Raw genomic sequence first — 14,080 nt, forward strand, 5'->3', positions numbered from 1 at the left:
TGGCGGCCGCCGCCGGGGCCCTGCGGAGCTGCCCTGCGCGTCCAGCCCCCGCCCAGCCCGGGTATTGTTCCCAACCCGTCTCCGCCGGGGAAGTTTTGCCCTCGTCCCGGCTCCGCTCCCCGCCGGGGCGGGGCGGGGAGGGGGGGCCGGGGCCCCTTTGTCGCCACCTCCCCGGCGTGCGGCTGCCGGCGGAGGGGAGGTGGGGGGCAGGGGTGGGGGGGGCCGAGGCTCAACATGATGGCGGCCGAGGCCGGGGGTGAAGAGGGCGGCTCGGTTACCTCAGCCGGGACGGCCGGAGCCACCGCGGCTGCCGGAGCGGAGCTGGGGCACTACTCCGCCGTGTGCCGTGGCAAGGGACTGGGGCCGCAGGGCCCATTCCCGGCCGGTTCCAGCGGCGGCGGTGGCGGCAGCCCGGGCGCTGGCCCCTCAGGTGGTCCGGCTTTGTGCTCGGTGCTAGGACACCTGGAACTGGGCGCGGGGCCTGCCCCTCCGCCGCCCGGCGGTGCTGCCACAGCAGCCGGCCCGGGGCAGGGACTGGAGGCGGCCCGGGCCACCGATCTCGGCACTACCGCCGCTATCTTTCCCCCGCTGCCGCCGCCGCCGCCCCCCTTGTCCGGTGGCCTCGGGACTGTGGACGAAGGCGACTCGCTGGACGGGCCGGAGTACGAAGAAGAGGAGGTGGCCATCCCGCTCAACGCGCCCCCCACCAACCAGTGAGTAGCCACCGCCCCGCAGGGGGTCGCCACGCCCGGCGTTGCACCCCCACCCCCTCAGCCCCCTCTCCATCTCCAGCCTCCGAGGAGCGGGGACTGCAGCGCTGGGCCCCCACCTCTGCCCGGTGGAAAGTGTGTGTCAAGCTCCCGCAGAAAGTTTTCGCGCACAACCCCCACCTCCCCCCCCACTCCCTGCTCCTCCCCCGGTTCCGCTCCAGCAGGAAGGCTGCAGCACCGGGAGAGTGCCCGGGAATGGGAGTCCCGGTCTGGGCAGCCCCGGCGGGTGCTCGGTAGAGGGGGCAGCCCTCCTCTGCCTGTCAGGCCTGGTGTGGTGAAGGGTGAGCATCGGCTGCAGGGACGTGAAGCTCCTCTTCACCTACAAGGTGTTACTCCGGGAATAACTGAGGTCAGCTCCTGGAAAAAAAGTTGCTGTTGTCGAGACGGCTTAGGTTTTTGCAAATTTTCATAGCGATACTGCAGCCTGCCAGGAAAAGAGAGCTACTCCGGTGGTGGTTTAACTGACTACCTGTTGGGGAGAGTTTTCTAATCTGTAGCACTGTAGTCTTTCAGAAGAGGCATAAACTTTTGTGGTTTTTTTTTTTTTTTTAAGTAAAAGCTAATAAAAATGCCATCTATGGCATAAAGTGCTTCCTGTCCCATTTCATCATTTTGTGTTGCGCTGTTTTCTACTAAAAGAACTCCTATCCAAAGTAATATTTAACTTTTCCATTTTATACAGAGTAATGTGCACGTGCTTGGTGTTTAAAAAAAGAAATAAAAAAACCCAAGGCAGTCTGGGAAAGTGGATTCAAAGTGAATTACAATTCTATTTCTAAGTGTTAGTAGAGAGGCACCTTTTGTGGATAATGTCCAAGTGCTTTGCTGCTCAGCCAATTTAAAGTTGTTTTTAATTAGATTATGTTTGGAGAGAGGAGGCAGTTGAAAACAAGAAACTGTAAACCTGCAGTTGTAAGTTTTGTTTTACTTACCCATCCATTAGATTAATCAGGAGTCTTGCAGTGCTGGTAATAAAATCTTGCAGTAGGGACACCAGTTCTGTGTTTATATTGTGTGTGATTAGAAGCTCAGATAATGCTACGTAGAGTTTGGGGAATTGGTATGTACTCTAAACACAGACTGTGGAATTAACTGTAGAAATTCTGCAGGTTTGTATTAGAACAGAAAATAGCCCTCAAGGAGGTACCATGTTGACCCCCAAATAAAATAGCTTCAAAAGTTGAAATTGCTTTCATCAGTGTCTAGAAATACGTTGTTCCTGAAGTTACACTGAGTGTAGTCAGTAATTTAGGGTGTTGGGTACAAGGTGGCACATGTATTCAAGGTATAGGACAGAAAACTAATCTGGAAATTCTAACTCCGCTGTCAGAAAGTTAACTTCTGTACGATTTCACATACAAGATATCAGGAGCTCTTGCAGTTGTAAGCAGGACATTGCAGGTTTTCTTTTAAATTAATCCCTCCCTAACCTGGACAGGCTTCCCATTAATCCTTTATTCTTTTAATTTTGGGGCTTGTCATGGAAGCTTATAAACATTAAGTCTTTGTTCTGTGAAGACATTGTTTAAATAGTCTGCAACTTGTAGTATTCCTTGACAATCTGGAAATAGGATTGTGTAGAGCTGACAAAGGACAAGGAGGGAAATAAAAACACAAGAGAGCTAAGTTACTACTTCAGTATTGTGTGCCATGCTAGTGAGGTGCAGGATTCAGCTCATGGGGTTTTCTCTCTGAAAGATCAGGCTGCTACTTCTGTTAGAGCCCTCTGTTCCCCAGAGAACTGAGGAAAGGCCAAAAAAGCAAGCTTCTTTGAAATACGGTTAGAAAGTGGGGTAATTACTATGAATAATCACCTGTTTGGTACTAAATAATTGTTACCACATCTACAGTTGTGGGTGAATTTTGCAGTGACAGTATCATCTTGTAAGTCATGTGCAAACATGGTGCGTAATTTCAGTGGAAAAGCCTGTCAGGTATCTGACAAGGAGTACCTACTAGGGGAAGACAGCAGAGGCCCTGGTTTTGTCTTGCTTGACAAAGCTACTTGCCTTATCCACGCAAAGGGGACATTGAGGTTTTTGCAGAAGCGGGGCATAGCTCTGCAGTTAAATGTTCTTTTCACGTAGATTCTTTAATTTGTGAACATCCAAGATGTAAAATACATGGAAAAATTCTCAGAAGTGTATGCCTCCATATACATGACCTTTTCACTGTAATTGTTCCTTAGTGTGTCTGACTTTCCTGTTGGAAAAAAAAAAAAAAAGGTGGCTGATTAAAATAATTATAATCCTTCCCCCCCCCCCTTTCATTCATCTCTTATTTATTTTATACAGCATTAGTTCTTACCATTCTCAGTTAAGTCATTTAAATTGGCCATATGTCACTAGTATATTGTATCCTTTCAGTCATGCTGTTTTGTTTGGGAAGTGCCCTTTCTTTGTAGTCGTACCATCTGCTTCAATGGAGTTGAGCTCTTGATTTATTACCAAAACCAAAGATCAATATTATCTATCATCTTATATAAGGAAGGATCCAATATAAACTGGATCATAAGAGCAGTAATTAATCTTGTAATTTAAACATGGATTAAATTTTTCCAGTTGAATATGATTGCAAAACTGCTGTTCCATTTGCTTAAATATGAGTGCTGGCTCCACCCTTTCCCACTTCCTCCTAATTCGTTCAGTTTTTACAGGAGGCATGCAGGATTTGCTTGATGGATAATAACATGATTCTGGCAAAAGGTTTTGTTTCTTTGTCTTAATTGCTTACCATGTATTATGTGTACATCAGAAAACTGAGAGTGCATTTCAATCCTGGCCTTGCTTTGTGATGTGAAATTACTATTCTCTTGTACCAGAATGAAAAGACATTTTTCCTTTCATAACAACTCAATAGGCGTCTTTGCCTTCTAATGGACATGCATCGCATTTCAGGATTTACTGAATGGTTGGTTACTAACTCCAAACAAATACTCAGTAAAAAGTGCTGTGGGTGTTTTCAAGTTCATACTCCAATCTTTTATTAGTCTTTTAAGTTTAAAATAAAATTAAGCTTTCTGCATAAACGTAGACACAACTTTATCTCATTTTTCCTCTCCTAAGTTTGAACATTAAAAGCAAAACCCAACAAACCAACTAAACAAGCAAAAAACCCAAAACCAACAAGCAAAACAAAACAAACTCAAACCAAATGAAATCAGAGCAAGTTCTTAGCTTGCAAATGTTAGGCCATAAAGATGTTATAGACCAAACATTTTTTTAAGCATGAAGGAGTTTTAAAATATCATGTAGTTGACATTCTGGCTGTCAAGAGTAACTAACCTGAAAAGGTAGGAAGCGAAGCAGATGCAAGTTCTGCACTTCCTATCAGGATACAGTAAATATAGTTTGTTCAGAGTAGTCAGGATGTGTTTGTCTTTGCTAACAAGCACCTAGTACACTTAATTTCCTCTTCTGTTTTTCCATATACCTGAGAAAAAGGTGGCCATGTCTTCTCTCAGTGTGTTTTCTTTGAATTCCTAGTGTGTAACAGGCTACTTCCATTCACAAATTCAAAAATCCCTGAAAGTGGAATTTTATTTTCTTTGTTCAGAAAGAAACCAACTTCAGACTTGCCTCTTCATGTGTATGGTAGTGTGTTTATCTTGTTAGCTTAATGCTAAGTGAGAGACATAGGATGCTGGGGAATAAATTGGGTAATTGTGTTTCTCTTGGTAAATTTTTTTCGCTGTGCTTTCTGCCTTATTTGCAAAGCTTACTGGCAGAGGCTAAGTGGTGTGAGGTGATGCTTTTGGATTTAATGAATACATGCTCTTTAATTTGGTTGTAAACCAGCAGGATGTGGAATATTTATTTGATTTAAAATCTTAGTGGACAAAATTATCTTAGGTGCTATTGTTGCATTAAGGTGTGGAGCAGTTCCACTATGTTCCATCAAAACTGACGTTTTCCTACAGTGTTTTTTGAGCAGTGGTTATCAGTTTGAAATGGAAATCAGTTGAAATCAAAAGCTATCAATCATACAAAATTAAATAGCCTGTCAAAACACCATCTGGTTAAAACAGATCTTACCCAAAGCAGCTGTAGTCTTACAGTCGCTCTTGGTGCTTGTTGAGGCAACATAGTAGTGAGAAAAGGAGCTGAAGATCGAGATGTGGGTAGAGTAATATTAAATAAGCGTGGATTTTATGAAAGTAAAACATTTTTCTGTCTGAACATAGTGGGAAGTTGTTTCTTCACACAAGTGTTCTGCTGTATTTACTTCAGTAACTCACAAACCTGATACTTTTTTCTGAGTAATAGCTTAAGGCTCTTTTTCCATACTGATGAATGAATCTCTTGCACTGAAAACTGGGAAGAAGCAATAAGGACATGTTCAGTTAGGTACTGTGTAAACAAAAAATGAAATGTGATGTAACTTGGTTTTGGTGTATGAAATGGCTGTTTAATGTGGTTAGCAGGTAGCCTTTTCTTTTTTTCTTTTTCTTTTTTGTCTTCAGATATTAAATGAAAGTGAAAATCCTTGCTTTTCCAAACTTGATGGGTGGTTTACTGATTTGGCCACTTACAGACCTGAATTTGTGGTGTTAGAAGTGCTGTCTTAAATGAATGGAGCAGAAGAAAGTTGTACCTAACTATGTATAGGAAGTAAAGTACTAAGTGAGCTGAGTATGTAATATAAATGAAAGCTTCAGATGAAGAAATCCACAAGTAAAACAGCATTCGATGCCAGAGAAGTTTGAGGAGGGTTTTTCAGTAGTTGAGTCAGTATTTCTAGTTACCAATAGATGATGATGATGTTTTGTTTAAACAGTGAATAGTCTCTTGACCTGCCCTTTATCTGGTATTTATTTCGTGCTGGTTTATTTGGCTTCCAGACTTCAGTGTGGGACTGAAGCACTTCATCCACTGGCCTACCCTTTTGAGAAGCATAATATTGTGCCATATTTCTTCACCTTTACTTCTCTTGGTGTTTTGTGGCTGGGAACTGGGGAGGAACACAAATTTTACCCATGGGGGCATGGATCTTTATACTGCAGGACTCCAGCTGTTGGTTCAGCCATAAATTTTAGGACTCCTGTAGTAGTTTTCCGATTTTTCATATATATTTCTTTCTCCTTTAACAAAAAACAAAATACACAAACCCACCAAAACCAAACAACCAACCAAAAACCCCAAACAAATAAACAATAATCTTAGTATTTGTCTCACTGATAGTTGTAGTAGGAGAGACAAGAAAGCATCTTGTTTTATGTGTCTTTGTGCTGCATTGAAGTGTAATGATTATGTTCCTCTTGTGTCCTTCCAGAGTATGGCCAGTACCAATAAAATGTTACCAGTGCTTGACAAGTTTTATGTACTTCATCCTGTTTATGTACTTTTATATACTACATAAAAGTTGAGGTAGTATTAAGTATTTTTTGGTTTTATATAAAGTGTCTGGTTTGTTGCAGGACAAAAGTTTCTGTCTTTAAATGAATGTTTTGTTGCAGGTAGAGAGGAGTAGTCAGCATGGATTTATGGTGGGGGGAATAGCGCGTAACCAACCTGACAGCCTTCTATAAAGAGGTTGTTGGCTTGAGAAGAAAGAGAGCGTACCTCAGGTTTAATAAGAGTTTTGACACCTCTCCCATCCTTCTCAGACAAGTGTGCAGGTTAGATAAATGGGCAGTGAAGTGAATTGAGAACCAGCTGAATGACTGGGCCCACAGGGTCTGGCTAGAGGTAATTCCCTCCTCGTGTTCCCCAGGCTATACCCAAAGGGCCAGGGCAATATTGTTTAACATTTAGATTAATGACCTAGCTGGTGGGACAGAGCACACCCTTGGTAGGTTCACAGACAGTACAAAATTGAGAGGAGTAGCTGAAACCCCAGGTGGTTGTGCTGCCATCCATAGTAACTTGAACAGGCTTGAGAACTGGCCTGTGAGAGACCTCTTCAAAGCTCTGGCACTGGGGAGGTATAATCCCAAACACATGCTGAGGGCTGATCAGGTGGAAAGCAGCTCTGCAGAGAAGGAGGTGGACTTCCCAGTGGACAGAGACAGTAACCTCTATGGCAAGGGAGGCTAGCAGTATCATAGGCTCACTGGGGGATCCCTGTCAGCAGGTTGAGGGACGTGGTCCTTACTGCCTGCTTAGGACTGGTGAGACGCATCTGGAGTGCTGGGTCCAATGCTGGGCTTACCGGTACCAGAAAGACATGAACTAACTGAAGCAGGACTACCAGGATGGTGAGGAGACTGGATCATCTGTCAGATGTAGAGAGGCTGAGAGAGCTGGGGCTGGTCAGACTGGAAAAGAGGAGGCTTGAGTAGGCCTTATCCATGCATATAAATACTGAATGAGAGTGAATGAAGATGGGGGAGCCAGGCTGTCCTGAGTGGTGCCCAGTAACAGGGCCAGAGGCAATGAAAACAAATAAAAAACCTTGAAATTCCATCTGAAAAAAGAAGAAACCCCTTATTTTATGGTGGGGTTGGTCAAACAGCTGCCCAGGGAGGATGCAAAGTCCCCATGATTAGAGATGTTTGTTATCCAACTGAGCATGGCTCACAGCAATCAGCTGTAGCTAACCCTGCATTGGTGTGGTAAGTAGGAAGAAAGGCTGAACTAAAGACCTCCAGTGGCCACTTCCAACTTAAGTGATTCTGTATTTGTATAAACATACAATTTAACGTGGAGGATCAGTGTCACAGGATCTATTTGCTAAAAATTGTTACCTGGTGTAGACAGGAATAGTTATAGGCAGCAGTTAATATAGCAGACTTTAAAGGAAAGTGCAGACAATCCTTAAGTTGGTAAACTGGATGTTTCATTATTTTTTTAGGTGGGCAGATCTTACAATTTCTGCTGTAAAAGCTTAAGAATTTGCCTTAGAAAGCCTTTTTTTTTTTATTTTTTGGTAAGGTAGCTGCTTAACTATTTATTAAGTGTGCTTGGAATATCTACCTTTTTCCTTTAAGGTATGTTTTTATTACAGTTATTGTCTACAAATTAATGTTTATGGAGCAGTGTTGCTAAATTAACTTGAAAGCTTCACTTGTATTTCATCAAGGGAGTATTGAGGTCTCTAGGCCACTGTCAGCGTTCTGGTAAGGTAGCACTCTGTTGATGGACAAAGGAAGAGCAACTGATGTTGTCTGCCTGGATTGACATAGAGGATTTGACACTGTTGTCCATATAACATAGCTGTCTCTAAACTGGAGAGACTTGGATTTGATGGATGGACCTCTCAGTGGATAAGGAGTTGGCTGAATATTCACATTGAAAGAAGTGCTGTCAGTGGCTTGATGTCTAAGTGAGGACAAGTGGTGAGTTTTGTTCCTCAGTGTTTGGAACTGAGACCAGTGCTGTTTAGCATTTTGCTGGTGACAGTGGAATTGAGGCACCCTCAGAAAGTTTGCTGACACCACTCTCTGTGGTGTGGTGAACACTGGAGAGAACCTTGTAGAGCTTGAGAGATGGGCCAATGCCAGCCGCATGAATCTGAGCAAAGCTAAGTGCAAGGTCCTGCACATGTGTCAGGGCTATCCCAAGGAAAAATAGGGCCTGGGCAGAGAATGGATAGAGAGCAGTCCTGAGGAGGGGGACTTGGGAGTGCTAGTTGATGACAAGCTCAACATGAGCCAGCAATGTGCACTTGCAGCCCAGAAAGCCACTCATATCCTGGGATGCATTGAAAGAATTGTGTCCAGCAGCTCAAGGAGAAGTTGCAGAGTTGTTCAAAGGCAGGCTGGATGGGGCTTCAGCAACGTGGTCTAGTAGGAAGTGTTCCTGAACATGGCAAAGGGTTGGAACTGGATGATCTTCAAGGTCCTTTCCAACTTCATAGCAAATAAATTCTTTCTGGTAGCGTTTCCTTTTCTATTAAAACTGAAACAGTAATAAGTGCTATTGTTGGTTGGTTTTTTTATGATAGGTATGCAGTTTCATCAGAGTTTCAATATATAGAATTAGAAAACTATGATTCAAACTCAATTTGGGAGGGACCTCAAAAGATTATCTGGACCTGCCTCTTGTAGAAAAAGGAATGTAGCTGAGGTTGTCTAGCACTGTGTCCAATCACATCCTGAAAACCCACAACTCCCTCCCTGTGCACGTTGCTCCAGTGAATGATTTAAGCACTAGAAAACTGATGAACTCTGCTTGAGCCTTCTTTTCTTCAGGGAAAAGAGGCCTGACTCAGTCTTACTCATTGGGCGGGTTCCCCATCATCTTGTGGCTCTCCTTTGGACCTTCCCCAGGCTGTCCACATCTTGAAATGTGGGGACCAGAACCAGTCACGGTACTCCATGTGGAGCCTGAGAGCTTGGTAGCGTGGGGTGACCACATCTGTGTTTGCTAGAAGTACTTCTGTGGATGCGGCTCAGGACCCTATTTCCCTTCCTTGCTGCAGCTCTGCCCTGCTGACTCATGTTCGACTTGTTGTTCACCAGGACCTCAAGATCCCTCCCAGAAAGACTGCTTTCCAGCCACACAGACCCTAGCCTCTGCTGGGCTCTTTGCTTATACTGTTCTTCCTAGCCTGCTCTTCCAGCCTGCCCAGGTTTCTCTGAGATAGCTCACTTTTCTGATACATTCACCTCACCACCTACTTTGGTGCCATCAACAAAGTTAATGAAGGTGCTTTCCATCCTATCATCCAGCTCATTCATGAAGACATTCAACTGTGTGGGGCCCAGTATCAATCCCTGAGGGATCCCACTTGTGACAGACTGCCAGCTAGAGTGCAAACCACTGATCACCATGCTCTGAATGCGAGCCAATTGCCTAACCATCTTGGACACTATCCATCTCAACTGTGCCTTGCCAGTTCATCCAGTTAATGTTAGTGTTGAGATGGTAGCTGTAGATAATTATATTTGAAGAAACTGAGTATGCAACTACATGGGAATACTTGAAATGTTACAGCTTTCTGCGAAGAGTTACTCTCAATGGCTCGGCAAGGATGAGTGTATGATTGTCTTATTAATAGCTACTTACAGCTATTTGGACAAATGAACTTCCCCTTGCAGACTACACTGCTTTTTCTCCTGGAGTAGCTTCCACAAGCCATCTAGGTTTAGCAAACCTTTGATAATCTTAGGGATCATAAGGTAATACTGTGTAGATTCAGATAAAAAGTTTCCTAAAATGTTGTTCTCATTTGTATTGTTTCTTTAAGCCCACCTCTGCTTTCTGTAAAATTATGGATATATATGTAAATGTTCATTCCTATGTAGGACATACAAAAAGATACTGCCTGTGACAATTATTTTGTGTTTGGTTTTGTGGTTTTTTTTTTAAATTATTTTATATATAAATTCATAGCATCATAGTATGAGTCAGGGTTGGAAGGGACCACAAGGATCATCTAGTTCCAACCCCCCTGCCATGGGCAGGGACACCCCACACTAGAGCAGGCTGGACAGAACCTCATCCAGCCTGGTCTTAAATACCTCCAGGGACGGTGCCCCAACCACCTCCCTGGAAAACCCATTCCAGGGCTTCACCACTCTCATGGGGAAGAACTTCCTCCTCACATCCAGCCTGAATCTCCCCACCTCCAGCTTCATTCCATTCCCCCTAGTCCTATCACTACCTGAGATCCTGAGAAGTCCCTCCCCAGCCTTCTTGGAGGCCCCCTTCAGATACTGGAAGGCCACAATGAGGTCACCTCAGAGCCTTCTCTTCTCCACACTGAACAGCCCCAACTCCTTCAGTCTGTCCTCATAGGAGAGGTGCTCCAGCCCTCTGATCATCCTTGTGGCCCTTCTCTGGACACCTTCCAGCACCTCCACATCCTTCTTGTAATAGGGGCTCCAGACTGGACGCAGTACTCCAGGTGGGGTCTCAGCAGAGCTGAGGAGAGGGGGAGAATCACCTCTCTTGACCTGCTGGCCACACTTCTCTTGCTGCAGCCCAGTATCTGATTGGCTTTCTGGGCTGCAAGTGCACACTGAGAGCTCATGTTGAGCTTCTCGTCCCCCAGCACCCCCAAGTCTCTCTCCTCGGGGTTGCTTTCCAGCCAGTCAGTGCTCAGCCTGGATTTGTGCCTGGGGTTGCCTCGACCCAGATGCAGGAGCCTGCACTTGGTCTTGCTGAAGCTCATGAGGTTGGCTTGTGCCCACCTCTCCAGCCTGTCAAGGTCCCTCTGGATGGCATCCCTTCCCTCCAGCGTGTCTGCTGCACCACACAGCTTGGTGTCATCAGCAAACTTGCTGAGGGTGCACTCAATGCCACTGTCCATGGCACCCACAAAGATGTTGAACAAGCCTGGTCCCAGGACTGATCCCTGAGGAACATCATCTTTCAATACATATAAAATTTAAGAGTAACTATGAATCAATCAATTCATTTTTTGTTGCCATCTGTTAGTAGAGTAACATTGGAGACATTGTAAGATTCCAGCTTGAATTTTTGTTTAATCCAGAAGAATTACTTGCATTATTCTCTTCATACCACACTTTTTCCTCAGACTTTTTTTCTTTAATAGATTTTTGTGCTTTGTAAGCATCTGTGCAGAGATCTTTTTGTTCCTTCCACTCTTTTGCAATAAAGGGGATTATAAAATCATAGAATGGTTTGGGTTGGAAGGGGCCTTAAATCCCAAGTTCCAACCCCCTTGCCATGGGCATCTTGCTCTAGACCAGATTGCTCAAGGTCTTATCCAGCCTGGATGTTGGAGAAATGTCTTTAATTCCTCCAAAAGCAAAACATTTCCAAGCCTCTCTAGTAATCATCTTGTTCTATATTCAAGTCTAAAAATAGGTTGTTATTTCTTTTCTTAGTTGCACACACAGTTGTTTTACATCACAATACTGTGTGGGCTGTGTCTACTCTTTAGATTGTGTTCTCTGGTGTTCTTCCTAATGCATGTAGGAAGTATTAGACATCTTTAAGTTCAGGCATTATACCTCACTGATATTTAGTGTGTAACTGTCAGGGTTTTCTCATTATAGAAACAGCTAGCTAGCTGCTTCTTATACTTGGTTAGGGAGGGCGAGGGGAGAGGAGGAGGAATTTGAAGTAGCCTCTGGTACATCTAATGAAGTTAATGGCAGTTAACATGAATAACATCTTGGTGATTCCTTAATTATTGCCAAAGAGTATGTGCCAATTTGTGTAGCAGTATTAAGGTGACTTCTGTAATAGTTACTCTTAGTTCAAACAGAAAAAGGAAAGATGAAAGTAGGAAACACAGAGGGGAGTTTCTTCCTAAAAGGTTTAATGAGTTCCAGAACTCACTTCCTAAACTGGTCCTTCAGTAAGGAAATCAAAAGTGTTTTAAGAGCTACTTTGCAGCCAGTTTAGCTGTACTTCACGTGTTTATTGGTGACTAGCAAAAAATGAGGTAGGCAGTCTGTCTTTGCAGTAGATATATATCTGACAGGATTGGAAGAGATCTTTTGGCTATGCTGGATATCATGCTGTTGTCGTGTCACTACCTCTTTTAAAGTTCCTAGCATTCTGTGTTATTGTAGTTGGAACTTTTAGAACCTTCCCTTCATGAGGTTATTTAAGTGTGTTCTTTTTTGAATGTATACTTAGCTTGCTCTACTATTTTTATGTAGTCGTCTTGTTAAGATGTACTCTGAGGTTTTTGGTTGGTCTGTTTTGTTCTAGCCCACAGCTGAAATAAGTTCTGGTGAAAGTATTTTAACTCCTTTGAGATAGGTGCAGGTACCACAGTCAACAGGTTGGCACAGGTGGTGTACTGAGGAGTGCTGCAGTAGTGACTTGCCTTGTCAGTTGGCTGATTCCTGGTCTTGAAGAGCAGCATGGTTCAGTTTTCCATATGCTGTTTCTGAGGGATTTTGGGGCAGTCAAAGGAGTAACACAGAATTTCATTAGGCTTATGTGGCTATGCTGAGGTGCATTGTACTGCCTCCTAGAAAAAGGCATAGGAATGCAAATGGGGTTAAAACCTTATTCCTGCCCTTCCTAGAATAGTATATAACCCTCAGTTTTGTCTATACTGGACAAAGAGCAACTAACATGGCCTCAAGTTAGTTTCGACTCATGTTTCATTATTCTAAACATGCATCCCATGTAGTAGTTGATACATATTTGGAGATCTTTTTCTGGCAGGAAGTTTTGTGCTGATGGACAGCTGTGAAGGCTACTGGAGACCTGGTCTATTTTATTCCATTCTATTCTAACAGGACAGAAGAAGGAAGTGAATTTAGTGATGTCTGAGTGAAACATGCCTTAATTTAGTTTAACTCTGCAAATAATGTGCCTGAAGGATGTAAAGCAGCCTTACAGATCTGACAAAGTGTTTAAAGGCAGTCTGCACAGTCTGGATAAAAATGTTAAAACTAAGAATGTGTTTTAAACTAAGAGAACCGAAGAGTGAAATGGAGCTTGAACAGTAAATACAACCACCAAGTATTCAGATGGAAAGCTTGAGGGTGATGGTTGATGTTAGCAGGATAAGAAGAAAAAAATTCTAGTATGGCAGAATTAACTGGGGTGTTGTGTTGTGTGGGTTTTTTTGGTGTGTATGTGTGTTTTGATTGTTGTGTTGTTTTATTTTTCTCCTCTGTCTTCATGATGTGCTTGAGATTTCTGTGTGCTGTTTGAGGATTTTCCCAGTTCAGGGTAATTATCACAGGATGTTAGGGATTGGAAGGGACATCTGGAGATCGGCAAGTCCAGCCCCCCTGCCAGAGCAGGACCATATAATCTAGGTCACACAGGAATGCATCCAGACAGGTCTTCAAAGTCTCCAGAGAAGGAGAATCCACAACCTCTCTGCAGAGCCTGTTCTAGTGCTCTGTGACCCTTACACTAAAGAAGTTCTCATGTTGAGGTGGAACTTCCTGTGCTGTAGTTTACATCCATTGCCCCTTGTCCTATCACAGGGCACAAGTAAGAAGCTTCTTTCCCTTCCTTCTTGACACCCAGCCCTCATATATTTATAAACGTTTATTAAATCTCCTGTCAGTCTTCTCTTCTCCAGACTAAAAAGCCGCCTCTGCTCTGTTTTGAGGGAACAGAGTTTATGGAGACTAAGGAAGTGAAAACAGTGATATCTGTCAGATATGAGAGGTACTTAGGCAGTGACTGAATACAGAAGAGGAGGGCTCTGAGCATGACTACTAGAAATTCTCCATTCTTCTTACGGGTTTTATTAAAGCAGCAAGGTGTGGCTGAGAGGAGGTTTTAATGAAGTGGATGTGACACTCGCTGACTCTTTTTCCTCTGCACTGTACCCTTCTCTAGATGGAAATAGAGAGGTCTGTGACTGTTACCAACATCTATGTTTGTAGTGAGTTGCTGAAAAATGCTTTCACTCCTTTTCAGCACTTTCTTCTGCATTCCCTCCTCCTTAAACTACTGTGCTCCTACGTTAAAACTGCA

General features: G+C 43.7%; 1 protein-coding gene across 1 annotated transcript in view; it reads left to right on the forward strand.

The window, feature by feature from the left end:
- The first annotated feature begins 234 nt into the window (after nt 1-234).
- Nucleotides 235-14,080, forward strand: part of RASA1 (RAS p21 protein activator 1) — a 75,192-nt gene continuing 61,346 nt past the window's right edge. Inside the window, exon 1 of the mRNA XM_054178038.1 lies at nt 235-713. Coding sequence (XP_054034013.1) covers nt 235-713 — 479 coding nt within the window. The remainder of the gene's footprint in view (nt 714-14,080) is intronic.

The sequence above is a fragment of the Dryobates pubescens genome, chromosome Z, assembly GCF_014839835.1.
Source record: "Dryobates pubescens isolate bDryPub1 chromosome Z, bDryPub1.pri, whole genome shotgun sequence".
Lineage (NCBI taxonomy): Eukaryota > Metazoa > Chordata > Aves > Piciformes > Picidae > Dryobates > Dryobates pubescens.